Source organism: Rhipicephalus microplus, chromosome 9 (genome assembly GCF_043290135.1).
Source record: "Rhipicephalus microplus isolate Deutch F79 chromosome 9, USDA_Rmic, whole genome shotgun sequence".
Lineage (NCBI taxonomy): Eukaryota > Metazoa > Arthropoda > Arachnida > Ixodida > Ixodidae > Rhipicephalus > Rhipicephalus microplus.
The window spans coordinates 97,137,394-97,151,428 of record NC_134708.1 but is presented as its reverse complement, the minus strand read 5'-3'; the positions used below and the strand labels follow the sequence as shown (position 1 = coordinate 97,151,428).

Sequence of the window (14,035 nt, the reverse complement as noted above, 5' to 3'; positions counted from 1 at the left end):
AACTATACTTCATGGGTGATTCTGAGCGAGCTGCAGAATTTTCTCCGACCAGTGCACAGGAATGAATCAATTGCTTATGCTCACAGCAATGGTGTGGCTTTACGTACTCTTCAAAACTGGCAGCGCCCTCATCCCGTCGGCGGAGAAAGTTGAGCCCAAACTGCCGCCACTCTGCGTGCACAACGGAACACACAATGACGTATTCGTTCTAAATATTGCCGTCAGGTGGCGCTAGTTGTCCACGGCTTGCCCAGACCCCAACTTGCAATTTCTCGAATGCAGAGCAGGAAGAGGTTTTGACGTCAGTACATGTCAAGCCGCTGCCAAGGAAGCTTCAGGATGGTCAAACTAGTTAAGGAGACAATGGTGCGCTACTTTTTCAGTGGCTTAATCACAACCACCTCGGTGGTAGTATTCGCTTGGACGTGTCACGGACAACCAGGTGAGAGCACTGCAGATATGCAGTTTCCTACATAAGCAAGCGGCCAATGTGTCTGAAGGCTATGCCGTTGCTTTCAGTGGAACCGCCTAAGGTACAGCCTTTCAACTTTCCGTCGACCAAAGCCATGCCGAAGAAAGTCATCGTTCACTGTGCCGTACTCGAAGGTACGGAGCCGCTAAAATTTGTCTGGACGAAGGACGGCTTGCCAGTGCAGGACGCCCACAGACTTCACGTGCAGCAGCATTCGGAGACGCTGTCATCGCTGACCATCACGGATGTGGGAGCCGAGGACATCGGCAACTACACGTGCGCCGTCAGCAACGTCGCCGGATCGGACAGTGCGAGCTCGCAGCTTCTAGTCAAGGGTAAGCGTATTATACGTGATAACAGTTCCAATGCACGTAATTTTGCGGAACCTACGCAACGCCTAAGTACGTGATACGCGACGACACCTTGCTCGTTTAAAAACTTCGCGGAACGATAAGTCCGCACTGGGTAGTGAGCAATTGCTTCCACTACGCTCTTCGGCTTCCTTCAGTGTTTCCACTGAAATGTAAAAACGCGTGCACATTTTCGAATAACCCACGATTTGGCGCGGATACGCTTTATTAGAGTAACGATGGCCTGAAATAAAAATTTATACCTCAATTGAATTTGCAGCCAAAGTGCACCATCACGGCTTCCCGGTTTTTTGTGATGAACTACTACGGCGAAATCGACAAATGCAAAGTTACAAGCAGCCTGTCACCACGAATTTTTCATAAATTTGTGTCCAGTCGCGTTTTTTTTACATATATAAATAACCACGAGTATAGAGAGCCTTCATGCGCGCGCGTCTCCGTGTACACGGAGATGCGCGCACATGAAGGGACCACTGGTCAGCTGCCAGCTCGTATTAAGTTCACGTGCTACGTGACGCCAAACCGGCTCATAAAGAGTGTGCCACACTCACTTCCATGGCTACAGGTGGCACTGACTGATACTCCCACGTTTAAATTCACATATAAAACCTAACAAAGTGGCTGGGGGTATAGCCGCCGTGGTAGCTCAGTGGTAGAGCATCGAACGCGTTATTCAAAGGTCGCTGGTTCGGTTCCTGCTCACGGCAAGTTATTTTTTCATCCACTTTTCTTTCTTCACATTTGCATATCAAATGGTCTAACAACTTCCCCTATACATTCCTTGGTGTTATTGTCTGGTAGATCTCATTATTATTGTGTCAAAACACGAATAAACTAGCTAGCCCTTACACTTCTTTATCTTATATATATATATATATATATATATATATATATATATATATATATATATATTACATCTGTTATATGTTATTGTTCACCCAAGTGAAGAAGGATGGCTGGCACATACAAATGTTCATCCCTTTAGATGTGATTGAGTTATTATCTATTGCACTTAATGTACGTCGCACGTAACAATATAGCTGAAAGCTCAGTGGTCGTCTCTTGGTGCCTCCACTGTATAATTAATTTTCGAATGTCAAATGGCTCCGCTTTTCGTCACGTACACATAGCTTCGGCGGCCGAGTATTGCAGATAACTTAACGCAGTTCTACAGATCGCTTCCCATTTTGAACTTCATTAGGCCTAACTAGAAGATCTGTGTAAAGAAACCTGCAACACAAAGGTTTCGCTTTTGGTGAGTAGTATATTTTTATTTACTTTTATTTATTACTAAAACAAGTGTACTCTGTTTCACAATCCGTGTGCAACGTTGCGGAAGCTAGCGAGTCTTCTTGCAGTCGATGCGTTCGCGACGAAAAGTAGTTCGATGTTCTCACCACCAATAACTAATTTTTTTCTTTCGTTATTACGGCGCGAAGTAACTGAATATTTTATGTGCCTTACAAACAAAAAACGACCTTGAACGCCTGATATTTTGTGGCTGTATAGCTTAGTTTTCCGATGACATCACATACAGGCTTTCTATCTCTACTCTGGGTACGTCACGATGGCGCTCACCTAGACTTTCACTGTCAGTGCAGGATAAGACACCGCAGGGTCGTTCGGTACCGCGTCCTTTTGTGCTCACCCAACTTTCTTCTGTTTGCCAGGCGCGCCAAAAGGGAGCACAAAGAAACGCCAGGGTGCACCAGCACTAATCTGATGCCACACGAGCGACCACGAAACGCGCGTAGTTGTACGCTTTGCTGGTCGAAACTTCTTGCACAGCGTTGCACCTGATGTATGAAACGAGGTATAGTAATATTGCTGCATGCGCGAATACAAGCGGGAGGTGTCAGTTTTTTATTGTATTTTCACTTGTTTAACTCATTCAGCGTGGTATACACCTTGGGTTAAGGCTACAATGTTACCGTGCCACACGAACATTTGCGACACGGTAACGCTATTCTGAGTATTCTCTCAACCCCCCACTATCTGGGGAACGCTAAACCATATAACGCTAACGCTATCACGCTACACGAAACTACGCATTTTTTTTTAAATCACAGCGATTCCACGTAGATCCAGATATTCATCATCGAATTTCACGGGCGAAATCGCAACTGATTGCACTCGGCGCGCATGAAGCGCGCCAACTCGGTTACGTCACGCAGAAACTGCATGTGACAAGTAGGGAAGTCGCGAAACCACCAAAAACAGCTGTGAATAGAGCGCATTGGAGTCCAGTCACCCACACAAATTAAGTGAATAATGTGCTGTGTTTAATTGCTTTGGATTGTTCTGTACTATAGGCAAGTGTTACCACAGCAACTGATTGAAATAGCGGCTCTCTAGTCACTGTATTTTTTTACGAGACGCGCTATGTTTCTACTTGGCTCGTTTTACTATACTTTTTGACAACGGCGTTGGGAAGGTCAATGTTTCGTACAGGAACTGAGCGTCGCACATTGCTCGGTGGCATTTGAGCACACTGTGCCATTCCCCGTGAAATTTAGTCCTGACCGTCGGTTTCGTCATTCAAGGCGCGTTTCCCACAAATGAAACCAGCGCCTCCTCTAGAAAGATGCCTGCGACATCACACGCTTTCCTATGCGCACGGGCGGTTCCTCGTGGTTCAATGCTTTTTCCGCGAGAAACGCTCGCAGCCGACACTAGTACTTCGGCTAGATTCGGAAGTGACGCCAACACTAAGGTATGACACTGTTGCCTCCGAGACGGCAGCACACATTGCTTTAATTTCAGAGACTTCAAGGTTTAAAGCTGCCGCCACAGCGAGCGCTCAACGCCAACACTGTTGGGGCAGCGGAGGAGGAGAGAACAGGAGAGGGCCAGGAACCAGCTTCTCGGCTCAGGTCACCGGCATCTTTCTAGAGGAGGCGTTGATGGAACTTACACTAGGGGAGAAGGGAGGGGCTGAATATATGCGGAAAAAGTATTTTGGGCGCTCATTAATATCACGTTAGCACCGCATCTCGCGTTAAAGCGTGTTCTGGTGACCGTCGCATATTGTCTTGACAGAAAAAACAAACATGGCGGTTATTCTGGTTTTGCGTAAAGCATTTTCAAAGAATAATCTCTGGAAAACATCTTCTTTCTGCGCCATGCACTTTCGAGTTTCGCTCAACTGTATAAAACATGACACCGCAAGATATATTGGAAATATATTTTGAGATGGGCCAATATATAATTTGCTTGTTCAGCGCTTGATAACTAACTAGTCTTTATTAAGCAGTACCGAGTTAATTGCTAAACACATCGTAGAACTGTGTATGTGTGCGTGTGTAGTAAGTTTTTACCAAGCCTAATACATTTTGATACTGATCTGAATGCACGGGTTTTTTCTGTTCAAGTACTTATTAGCAAATTCAGTGATACTGTACATCACACGCATTTGCTAGAAGAAACGCCGCAAACAAGCCCGTTATTCTAATTTCGGTCCTTATCGGATTATCGTTTTTTACTGGAACGTCCTTCAACCATTTGAACCGCTATGAATTAACTAACCTATCTATTGTCATTACATTTCCACGGTTATCTCATTTTGATTTTAGCACAGAGCCATATTTGAATATTGTTTAACTTTGCGCTTTTGAAGCTGACACCTGGTATGCTGTTGCCATATAGTTTCAACATTATCCCTCCATCGTATGGCACGCCCGTTGCTGCGCGCATCGCGTGGGTTGGTTGTGCCAGCTCACAACAGCGCGATGTGTTCACCAGTCACCGTAATACTCAGTGTGCACTAATTTCAAGTGTGACACACAAACACAGTCAACATAAACGTGCCATCCAACACGTCTGTTCTTGTTTGACAACCGCCGCAAAGTGGACTAAGTCATCGAGAAAGTTTGACCACCTTCGAAGGCTCTCGTTTCGCAGTATTTCTCTCTTTACAACAGGCAGGTAAAGGTGTGTTTTTGAGAATATGTGACCGTTCCGAAGGCAGAAAATTAGCACCGGGTCATTACAGAAGCGCCTCCACTAGACACATCATTGACCACAGGAGAGAACACAGCGATCACCGGTCAGCTATACGTTGGAAATTACAGATGTCACCAACAACCGCGCGCATCGCCTTAAGATGTGCAGTTGCGTCGCTACACTAGCCATGCAGAAGTAACAGCTACAGCCATACAAAGGAGCCACACAGAAAAGAGCAAAGGACAACACAGGGAAGTTGACAAACGCGCATCAAGGTTTCCTACCCTACACGCACGGGTAAGAATGTGCAGAATGACACACCCAAGAAACAAAAAAAAGAAAGTCTTATAAAGGAATACAGTTATAAAAAGTGACAGTAGTCACCGTATGCATTCCTGCGCCTGTTTATGTAAGCTGTGTGACTGTACATCACTAAATCTATCAGCCATGCGATAGCCTTACGGAGCGCAGACAAAACTTATGCCAAGTTTCGGCAGAGTGAACGAATCACCAATTATTTTCCACTATATAAGCATTCCACTAAACGTCAAAAAAGCTCAATCCATTTATCAGACTTTTCTATTACAGGAGCGAGCTGGCGTTCCCGACAGGAACGATGGAGAGAAAAAAATACAAATTAGGCGTTGCGACCTTCCGACTAATGTTTCTCGCAGTGGCCTCTGTGTGGCGCTAGTTGTCCACCTACCTCGCTTATACCTCTGTCGCGAAGTTTATGCTGCACTCTCCTCTTCAGTCGAGCAAAAAGTGCAAAGCCGTGCGACCACGCGCAGCAATAATATTCCGCACTGCACGCATCGACATGGAATGCCGGGCTGGCCAACTGCTCCTGCTTTTAGGAACGCAATACCTCGTATCCTGCAAAAGGGCCGGTAAGGCCGTTTCGGAGTGCAGCTGGAAGTCAGTTGATCGCGGCCTTTCGACCACACTCACACAACGATGCACGTTTCCCTTCAGAAGGGCCCCTAATCATGCCGTTCTCATTCCCGGAGAACGCCGTGCTCGGACAGAAGAGCACAGTCACATGCGTCGTCTCGAGCGGCGTGGGTCCCTTCGATTTCGTGTGGACGCACGACTCGGGCCGAATAGACGACAGCCCCAGGAGGCACGTCAGGGTTCTGACGGAAAACGTGGCCGTCCTGACTGTTGAAGCCACCGCCGCCGAGGACGTCGGCAACTACACGTGCACGGTGTTGAACGCCGCCGGGAGCGCCAGCTACACGGCCGCCCTCCGCATCGAAGGTGAGAACACGAACGAGATGTGTTGTATATCTGGTGAACCAATGATCGAACGTAATGTAACGCAGAAACGCTTGAAGTTCTCGCATGGACGAGCGGGTGGATTGAGGTAACGACCCATGTCGACAGAAGTGGCCGATTAGTTGTGCAGCCTTCTCTCCTTCCCAACAAGCACGAAGCAAAAACTTGCAAGTTCTAATCAGCATCGTGAGATCGCTCTGCCATGCCTCATGCGTGATGAGCATAACTGGCGACGGTGATGCGGATAGTGCCTTCAGATGGTACCGTTATGAAATCCGCACCCAAGTCAAGTTATTCAAAAGAACAAACAAGCCCCACCGCGTTGGTCTAGTGGCTAAGCTACTCGGCTGCTGACCCGCGGTCGCGGGATCGAATCCCGGCCGCGGCGGCTGCATTTCCGATGGGGGCGGAAATGCTGTAGGCCCATGTGCTCAGTTTTAGGTAATGAGTAAGGTAAAAACACAGTATACAATACTGATGGGAGACTTTAATGCAAAGGTAGGGAAGAAGCAGGCTGGAGACAAGGCAGTAGGGGATTATGGCATCGGTACTAGAAACGCCAGAGGAGAGCTACTAGTAGCATTCGCAGAACGCAATAATTTACGGATTTTAAATACCTTCTACCGAAAACGAGGAAACCGCAAATGGACATGGAGGAGCCCTAATGGCGAAAATAAGAACGAAATAGACCTTATAATGAGTGCACACCCAGGCATCGTGCAGGATGTGGAAGTGGTTGGCAAGGTACGATGCAGTGACCATGGGATGGTACGGTCTCGAATTCGCCTAGACCTGAGAAAGGAACGACAGAAACTAATACGCAAGAAGCCAATGAATGAGCTAGCACTGAGAGGGAAAGTACAGGAATTCAGAGTCTCGCTTCAGAACAGGTACTCGGCTCTTGTGAAGAAACCAACCTTAGCATAGATACAATGAATAATAATCTGACGAGTATCATTACGGAGTGTGCAGTGGAACTTGGAGGCAGGGTGGTTAGACAGGACACTGGCAAGCTTTCCCAGGAAACGAAGAATCTCATTAACAAGCGTCAAATCATGAAAGTCTCAAGTACAACAGAAAAAATAGAACTGGCAGAGCTTTCGAAGCTCATTAATAGGCGTAAGGTATCCGATGTAAGAAGGTATACCACGGAGAGAGTTGAACACGCTCTGAAAAACGGCGGAAGCGTCAAAGCAGGGAAGAGGAAACTTGGGATAGGCAAAAGTCGGATGTATGCACTAAGGCACAAAGAGGGCAAAATAACTACCAATATGGATAGGATAGTTGAAATAACGGAGGAGTTTTACAGAGATCTGTACAGTAGCAGGGACAACCACGACCTTAATACTACAAGAACTAGCATTAACCCAGATGACACCCCACCAGTAATGATACAAGAAGTCAGAAAAGCTTTGAAGAGCATGCAAAGAGGCAAAGCTGCTGGTGAGGATCAGGTAACATCAGATCTGCTGAAAGATGGAGGACAGATTGTGTTAGAAAATATTTCCACCCTGTTTACGAGGTGTCTCCTGACGGGAAGAGTACCAGAGTCTTGGAAGAACGCTAACATCATCTTAATACACAAGAAAGGAGATGACAAGGCCTTGAAGAATTACAGGCCGATTAGCTTGCTGTCTGTAGTATACAAGCTATTTACAAAGGTAATTGCTAACAGAGTAAAGAAAACATTAGAATTCAATCAACCAAAGGAACAAGCAGGATTTCGAACAGGCTACTCAACAATCGACCACATTCATACTATCAATCAGGTAATAGAGAAATGCTCAGGATATAACCAACCACTATACATAGCCTTCATAGATTACGAGAAGGCGTTTGATTCAGTAGAAATATCAGCCATTATACAGACCCTGCGGAATCAGGGCGTAGATGAAGTATATATAAACATCCTTGAAGAAATCTACAGGGGATCAATTGCTACCATAGTGCTTCATAAAGAAAGCAACAGAGTACCAATCAAGAAGGGTGTAAGGCAGGGGGACACAATCTCCCCAATGCTATTTACCGCGTGCTTACAGGAGGTTTTCAGAAGCCTAGGATGGAAACAGCTAGGGATAAGAGTTAATGGAGAGTACCTAAGTAACCTGCGCTTCGCCGATGACATTGCATTGCTGAGTAACTCAGGGGACGAATTGCAACTCATGATTACGGAGTTAGACAAGGAGAGCAGAAAGGTGGGTCTTAAAATGAATCTGCAGAAAACGAAAGTAATGTACAACAACCTCGGAAAAGAGCAGCGCTTCGAGATAGGTAATAGTGCACTTCAAGTTGTAAAAGACTGTCTATTTAGGCCAGGTCATAACCGCGGAGCCGAACCACGAGATTGAAGTAACTAGAAGAATAAGAATGGGGTGGAGCACATTTGGCAAGCACTCTGAAATTATGACAGGTAAATTGCCACTATCCCTCAAGAGGAAGGTATATAACAGCTGTATCTTGACGGTACTTAGCTACGGAGCAGATACCTGCAGACTTACAAAGAGGGTTCAGCTTAAATTGAGGACGACGCAGCGAGCAATGGAAAGAAAAATGGTAGGTGTAAACTTAAGAGACAAGAAGAGAGCAGAGTGGATTAGGGAACAAACGGGGGTTAAGGATATCATAGCTGAAATCAAGAAGAAATGTACATGGGCTGGGCATGTAGCGCGTAGACAAGATAACCGCTGGTCGTTAAGGGTAACTAACTGGATTCCCAGAGAAGGCAAGCGGGTTAGGGGGAGACAAAAGGTTAGGTGGTCAGATGAGATTAAGAAGTTTGCGGGTATAAATTGGCAGCAGCAAGCACAGGACCGGGTTAACTGGCGGAACATGGGAGAGGCCTTTGTCCTGCAGTGGACGTAGTCAGGCTGATGATGATGAAAAAACCCCAGGGGATCGAAATTTCCGGAGCCCTCCACTACGGCGTCTCTCATACTTATATGGTGGTTTTGGGACGTTAAATCCCACATATCAATCAATCAATCGATCGAAAGAACAAACAAGCTGAAAAAAAAAAAGCTAGAAAAAAGCCCAACTAGTAACCTGTGCACAAGAAATGGGAGAGAGACAATTGAGTGTGGTACTCATCATCGGTCATCAGAGGGAGAACGCCGGAGTTAGGGCGTTAGTCACCGTCGCCTTCCACGCCAAATAATGCAGTAACTAGAAGATATTTTCTTCCGAGTTACATTAATAAGATTGAGTTACCAAATGTGCTCTCATTTCTCCTCCTGGACAATTACAGTAACTAATGAAAGCAAGAGTTCCTGTATGTGCTCCGTAAAGGAGCAGAGTTGCGCATAGTTCCGCTATCTTGTCTGGTTAGCAACCACGTTACGCCAAGAAGCCACGCTCCGCTAAAGAGCAGTCATGCTCGCTTTACAGCGAGTAGTTCATTAAAGTCTTGCGAGCTCTCCACTTAGTGGCACTACTTGTCTGTGCTGTGGCAACGAACTCTTTCTCGTGAATAAACGAAAGCTTTCCTACCAGTTTCTCAGCGTTTTCATTCACATCGACGTGAGAGGCCAACGGCTTCGTTTCCGCAAGATTAGCAAACTGCGCCGCTCTTTGTAATGACTTTCGAACGCAGACTCCGGTGCCTTTGTCGACTTCCAGTAATACCCTGTGCTCTGTGTTTGGCGGGTGCTTACGCAAGCAAATGCAAGTCGTCTCGGCAGATTCCTACGCTTCGTTCAATCTTTTTTTGCTCAAGCCTGGCGCCGTAGTCTCTATTTGATAAATACCACTTGTTTACGCAGTACCGCCGACAATCATGCCCATCTTTTTAGCCGACAACATTCAACTGGGAGAGAAGATATTCCTCACCTGCGCCGTGACGCGAGGAGCGCCACTGTTTGACATACGGTGGACTCACGACGGCGGACCCGTTGCGCACACGAGGAACAAGTGCGGCGCTTCCTTGACGGGCAGCATAGCGACCCTGACCACCGAAAAAGAGGCAGCCGAGGACGTCGCGAATTACACGTGCTCCGCTAGCAACGATGTCGGCAGGAACAACGGCCACTCTGGTGGTTGAAGGTAGCCACTACAGATCACTCAGCATAATTGGGGTATTCCAAGAAATTTTTACGGTACGTTCGAGGTCGGAGGTACAGACGATGCGGCCACCACCAGGAAGACGAGAAGTGTCTGCGTTCTTGGCGCAATCGGATTTTCGCCTAGGTGCCCGGCAAGCCTGCTGTGTGGTTCTTTTCACGTCTAGCAATATCTTTTTCTGCTGATGAGTAGCCTTGTTTGTGTGCTTGAACTGGGAGAATCGGACGGAATGATGCGTTCCGTAATATTTACTACAGACATTTGGCCATAGTGCGGAAGTCAGGCAGGCGCCCCATTCGCCAGGTGAGGGTGACCGGGTTAGGGGAAGTTGTAGTTGGTATAGCTGAGCATTGAGTGAGGCACACAAAAGTACTCATCGTGGTTTGAAATTTTGCTTACCCAACGTCCATTCCAGCGGGGGGGATAAACAACAAGAGGGAAGGCAGGGAGGTTAACCAGGCACATGCCCGGTTTGCTACCCTACGCTGGGGGAATAGGAAGGGGGCATTCCAGCGAGTGTAGTATATGTCTACGAGGAAAGTGAAGACGCCGATGCGCCGCGAAATTCACTCATCATGTTTAGAATTACGATCTCACTATACGCGATGTGACCCTGATACAGAAAGGAGGAAAATACACGCCACATGACGAAATCTTTAGGAGGGCCCATTTACCGGAATACAAGTAAGCAAGTACCCTTATTAGCCCCGAGAACGAACACTGGCGTCGCTGCGGTCGCGCCGATGTGGAGTCACGGCAAGGGCACTCCTCCTCCTCCGCTTGTCTCCTTTTCCTGCGCTCGTCGCGTACCCGAATTTTAGCGATACGTCGTGGTTACTCCTCAATTGCACGACGCAAATCTCTCAAGATACAAAGTGAAAGGTTTCATAAGTTGTGAAAATTATCGAGGCTGCAAAAAGTTTTCATTATTTAGCTTAGAATGGGCAGACTCGCGTCCGAATGAAATATTTACTGTGATAATTGTTGTTTTAATTGCGTACCCCAAGAAATGGGTGCTATAAAAAAATATGTTAACTCGTGCTAACGTGTTTAAAACTAGGCATAGACTCTTGTACGAGAACGCATGTGTGCCGAAGTATCACAAATGAAATTAGAATGTTTCCATTTCACCAAATACATTGCGTTTTACCGTGAACGTTTAACTATTTATTTATCTATTTATTTATCTATTTATTTATTTATCTATTTATCTATTTATTTATTTATAAATACTGCCAATCCTAGAGGGGTACGTCGTTCCAATTCACCAAATACATTACGCTTTACCGTGCAAGTTACGCCTGCATCTGTGAATAACGTAAATGATTCAACAGAATTGCGCTTTCTCCAACAGGAGACTTCACCTAAATCTGGCTGTCATAAGCACAAACTTCACATCTTCTGAAAAAATAAACGAAATCGTACTGCCGCATTGACGTTGCCTTCGGGAATGTTGGGATATGACCGTTTACTCGGATCATATGCGCGTGTTTCTTCTCAACAGTCAACGGGGATTGTGCTGTCGTATACCCTTATTTGCATGAAATGCTGAGGTGATCTACCGCCGCGCCGCAAACAGTAATGTTCACTTCACATGGGAGCACCATCAATAGCAACGATTCCAACGCACGCGCCGCAAAGTCGAAATGAACTCTTTGGATGACGCAGTCAGCGGCGCGGCCCAAACAATGATTAAACAAGCTTCTCCTTTGTGAGGCAACGACTGGTCTTTTACGTCATGTCCACGTATAAGTAATCAACTGCAAGAAAAATTAATTTATGGGGTGGCTATTTTAAACTGGTTGTTACGAGTGGGACAACACTGTTGCTACGATTCTGCACGAAGACGGAATCTGACAGGTATGAGAATTTCCTCACGCAACCTCAATAGATTCCGTGAAATGAAGCCCCAAAATTATTAAAAAATATCGAAACACGAAACTGAACAGCACGTTGAGTGAGCAAGTACACGATCAAAATAGACACAAGAGCGGCGGTGGTATTCTAGGGCGAGCGCTTTCGAGATATATTGCGACACTGGATAATGCACGTGAGCGCGGGTCTTGGCACACCAACGAAAACACTGCCCGTAATTACGTGGATTTTTTTCGATACAAATAACCCTAGAGAAAGGGAAACTCTCATATATTTTATAGAAATCACCCACGGACAGCTCAACCTAATAGTGTGAATATTGTGCCTTGCGTCTCAATTCACATGATAATGCGCCAAAGAGTTTGTTGTATCCAAGCAGAACTGTGTTCTTGTTTTTCGCACCCGTCGAAATGCGGGTGCCGTAACCAAGAATGCAATACATCATCGTGGTTAGCAGCGCCACACAGACCTTTTTATCCCTTTCACAGTGCTAACGACCGAGCGCGCGATCGCGTAGAAAGAAAAGTAAAACATTTATTGTTTTACCAGGAACTTTACTGATTCTATTTCAGTCATTTATCTGGAGCTTGAGACGAGCAGAAAGCGAACTCAAACAGCGGAACAGCGCACGAAGCCAGCGCATCATTATGAAGGCACGCGGCGGCAGGCATCAAAGAGTCCGTGCCGTGACGTCAATCAGGCCTCTCACCAGGAGGCGCCACTCCAACTTCTCGGGGCTAATAGCCGTGGTCGGCACATGGCGCTTTTAGTCTGAATGAACACTATAATGTATTATTTTTGTCAACTGATCAAGTTACCGCAGCCGATGAGCAACTCGCGCGGCTAATAAGTTTTTGTGTTGCTGATTTAATCTCGAAAACACAAAACTTTCTCAAGTCCAGTGTATTTTGAGCCGCGTGGTAAGGAAAGCTTCGTGTAGGGACGAAGCTTCGTTACCACGTGGCAAAAAATGCACGAGACTTGGGAAAGTCTCGTGTTTTCGAGATTAAATAAGCAATACAAAGCTGAGCGATTTCAGTGACTACATATTAACTCGAGCTGTATTAAAAACTGGCTTTTCCAGCAACATCAGCACATGCCCAGCTCTCACCGAGAGAGGAGGGTTCATATGCAATAAAAACAAAAGTGCGCTTAGCGGCGCTGTCTTCGAAGCTTTAGTGACAGCTCGTCGTGAAGTCACAGTTTCATTCTGTTTTCGCAGGTATAGTTTTTTTTTCTTATTTTGCCGTGAAAAACCGGTCACATAATTTAAAGAAGTGCCATAGATAGTAAGCATTTAGAACTTTCACTTTGAAGTCACAGCTTAAACACGAAAATTTACACTTAAATTTGTCACCTCGGAATATAGCACGTGCCATGTAACATTTACCAAAATTTACCACAATTTTGTTACGCGTGCAAAACTGTTGAAGTTTTGAGGAATGCTTCCCTAATTCTGATCGACATTTAGTGTTGGTTTAGCAATACGTTTGGGCTGTGCCAGTTTATCGGTTTTCTTGATGGCGGGCCGTTCGGAAGCACCCCGCTTTGTGACGTCGTTGCTCCATATTCCACGACGTGGCGCTAGTTGTCCAGGCCAGACTACAAAAGCAACGTTTCCCTCACCTCGCCGCATTGTTCTGCGTCTCCAAAACCACAGCGCTTCCTCCGCATTTCACTACGCGAATCTCCTGGCGCACACAAGTAACACCTTGTGACTGGCACACAACTACATTGGCGCCATCATGGGTTCTCTGCTGATACATTTACTTTCAGCAACAGCATTCCTCTTCGTGACTCCAGCGTCCTGCAAAACTGGTGGTCAGGTGCTTTTGTTTCCCGTCGAAAATAAGCCGGGGGCGCTACATCAAAACAGTCCGGAAAAGAGAGGTCGTTCGCTTGCCTTCTCATGATTGGCTAGAAACGCGCTTTCGTGCGCAACAGTACAGTGAGTCGGACCAATCAAGAGAGACAAAGCAAACGGTTCGCTTTCCGTACCGTTATGAGACGGCACCCAAGTCTACCCGCGCTTTCGTAAAAC

The 14,035-nt window shown here is 46.2% G+C and overlaps 2 protein-coding genes across 5 annotated transcripts in view; one reads left to right on the top strand and one right to left on the bottom strand.

The window, feature by feature from the left end:
• LOC119163142 (uncharacterized) overlaps positions 1-14,035 on the bottom strand; it is a 166,733-nt gene that overhangs the window by 54,579 nt on the left and 98,119 nt on the right. The window lies entirely within an intron of this gene.
• Positions 1-14,035, top strand: part of LOC119185727 (hemicentin-1) — a 122,854-nt gene that overhangs the window by 14,636 nt on the left and 94,183 nt on the right. Inside the window, exons 8-9 of the mRNA XM_075874514.1 lie at positions 520-807; positions 5,761-6,045. Coding sequence (XP_075730629.1) covers positions 520-807; positions 5,761-6,045 — 573 coding nt within the window. The remainder of the gene's footprint in view (positions 1-519; positions 808-5,760; positions 6,046-14,035) is intronic.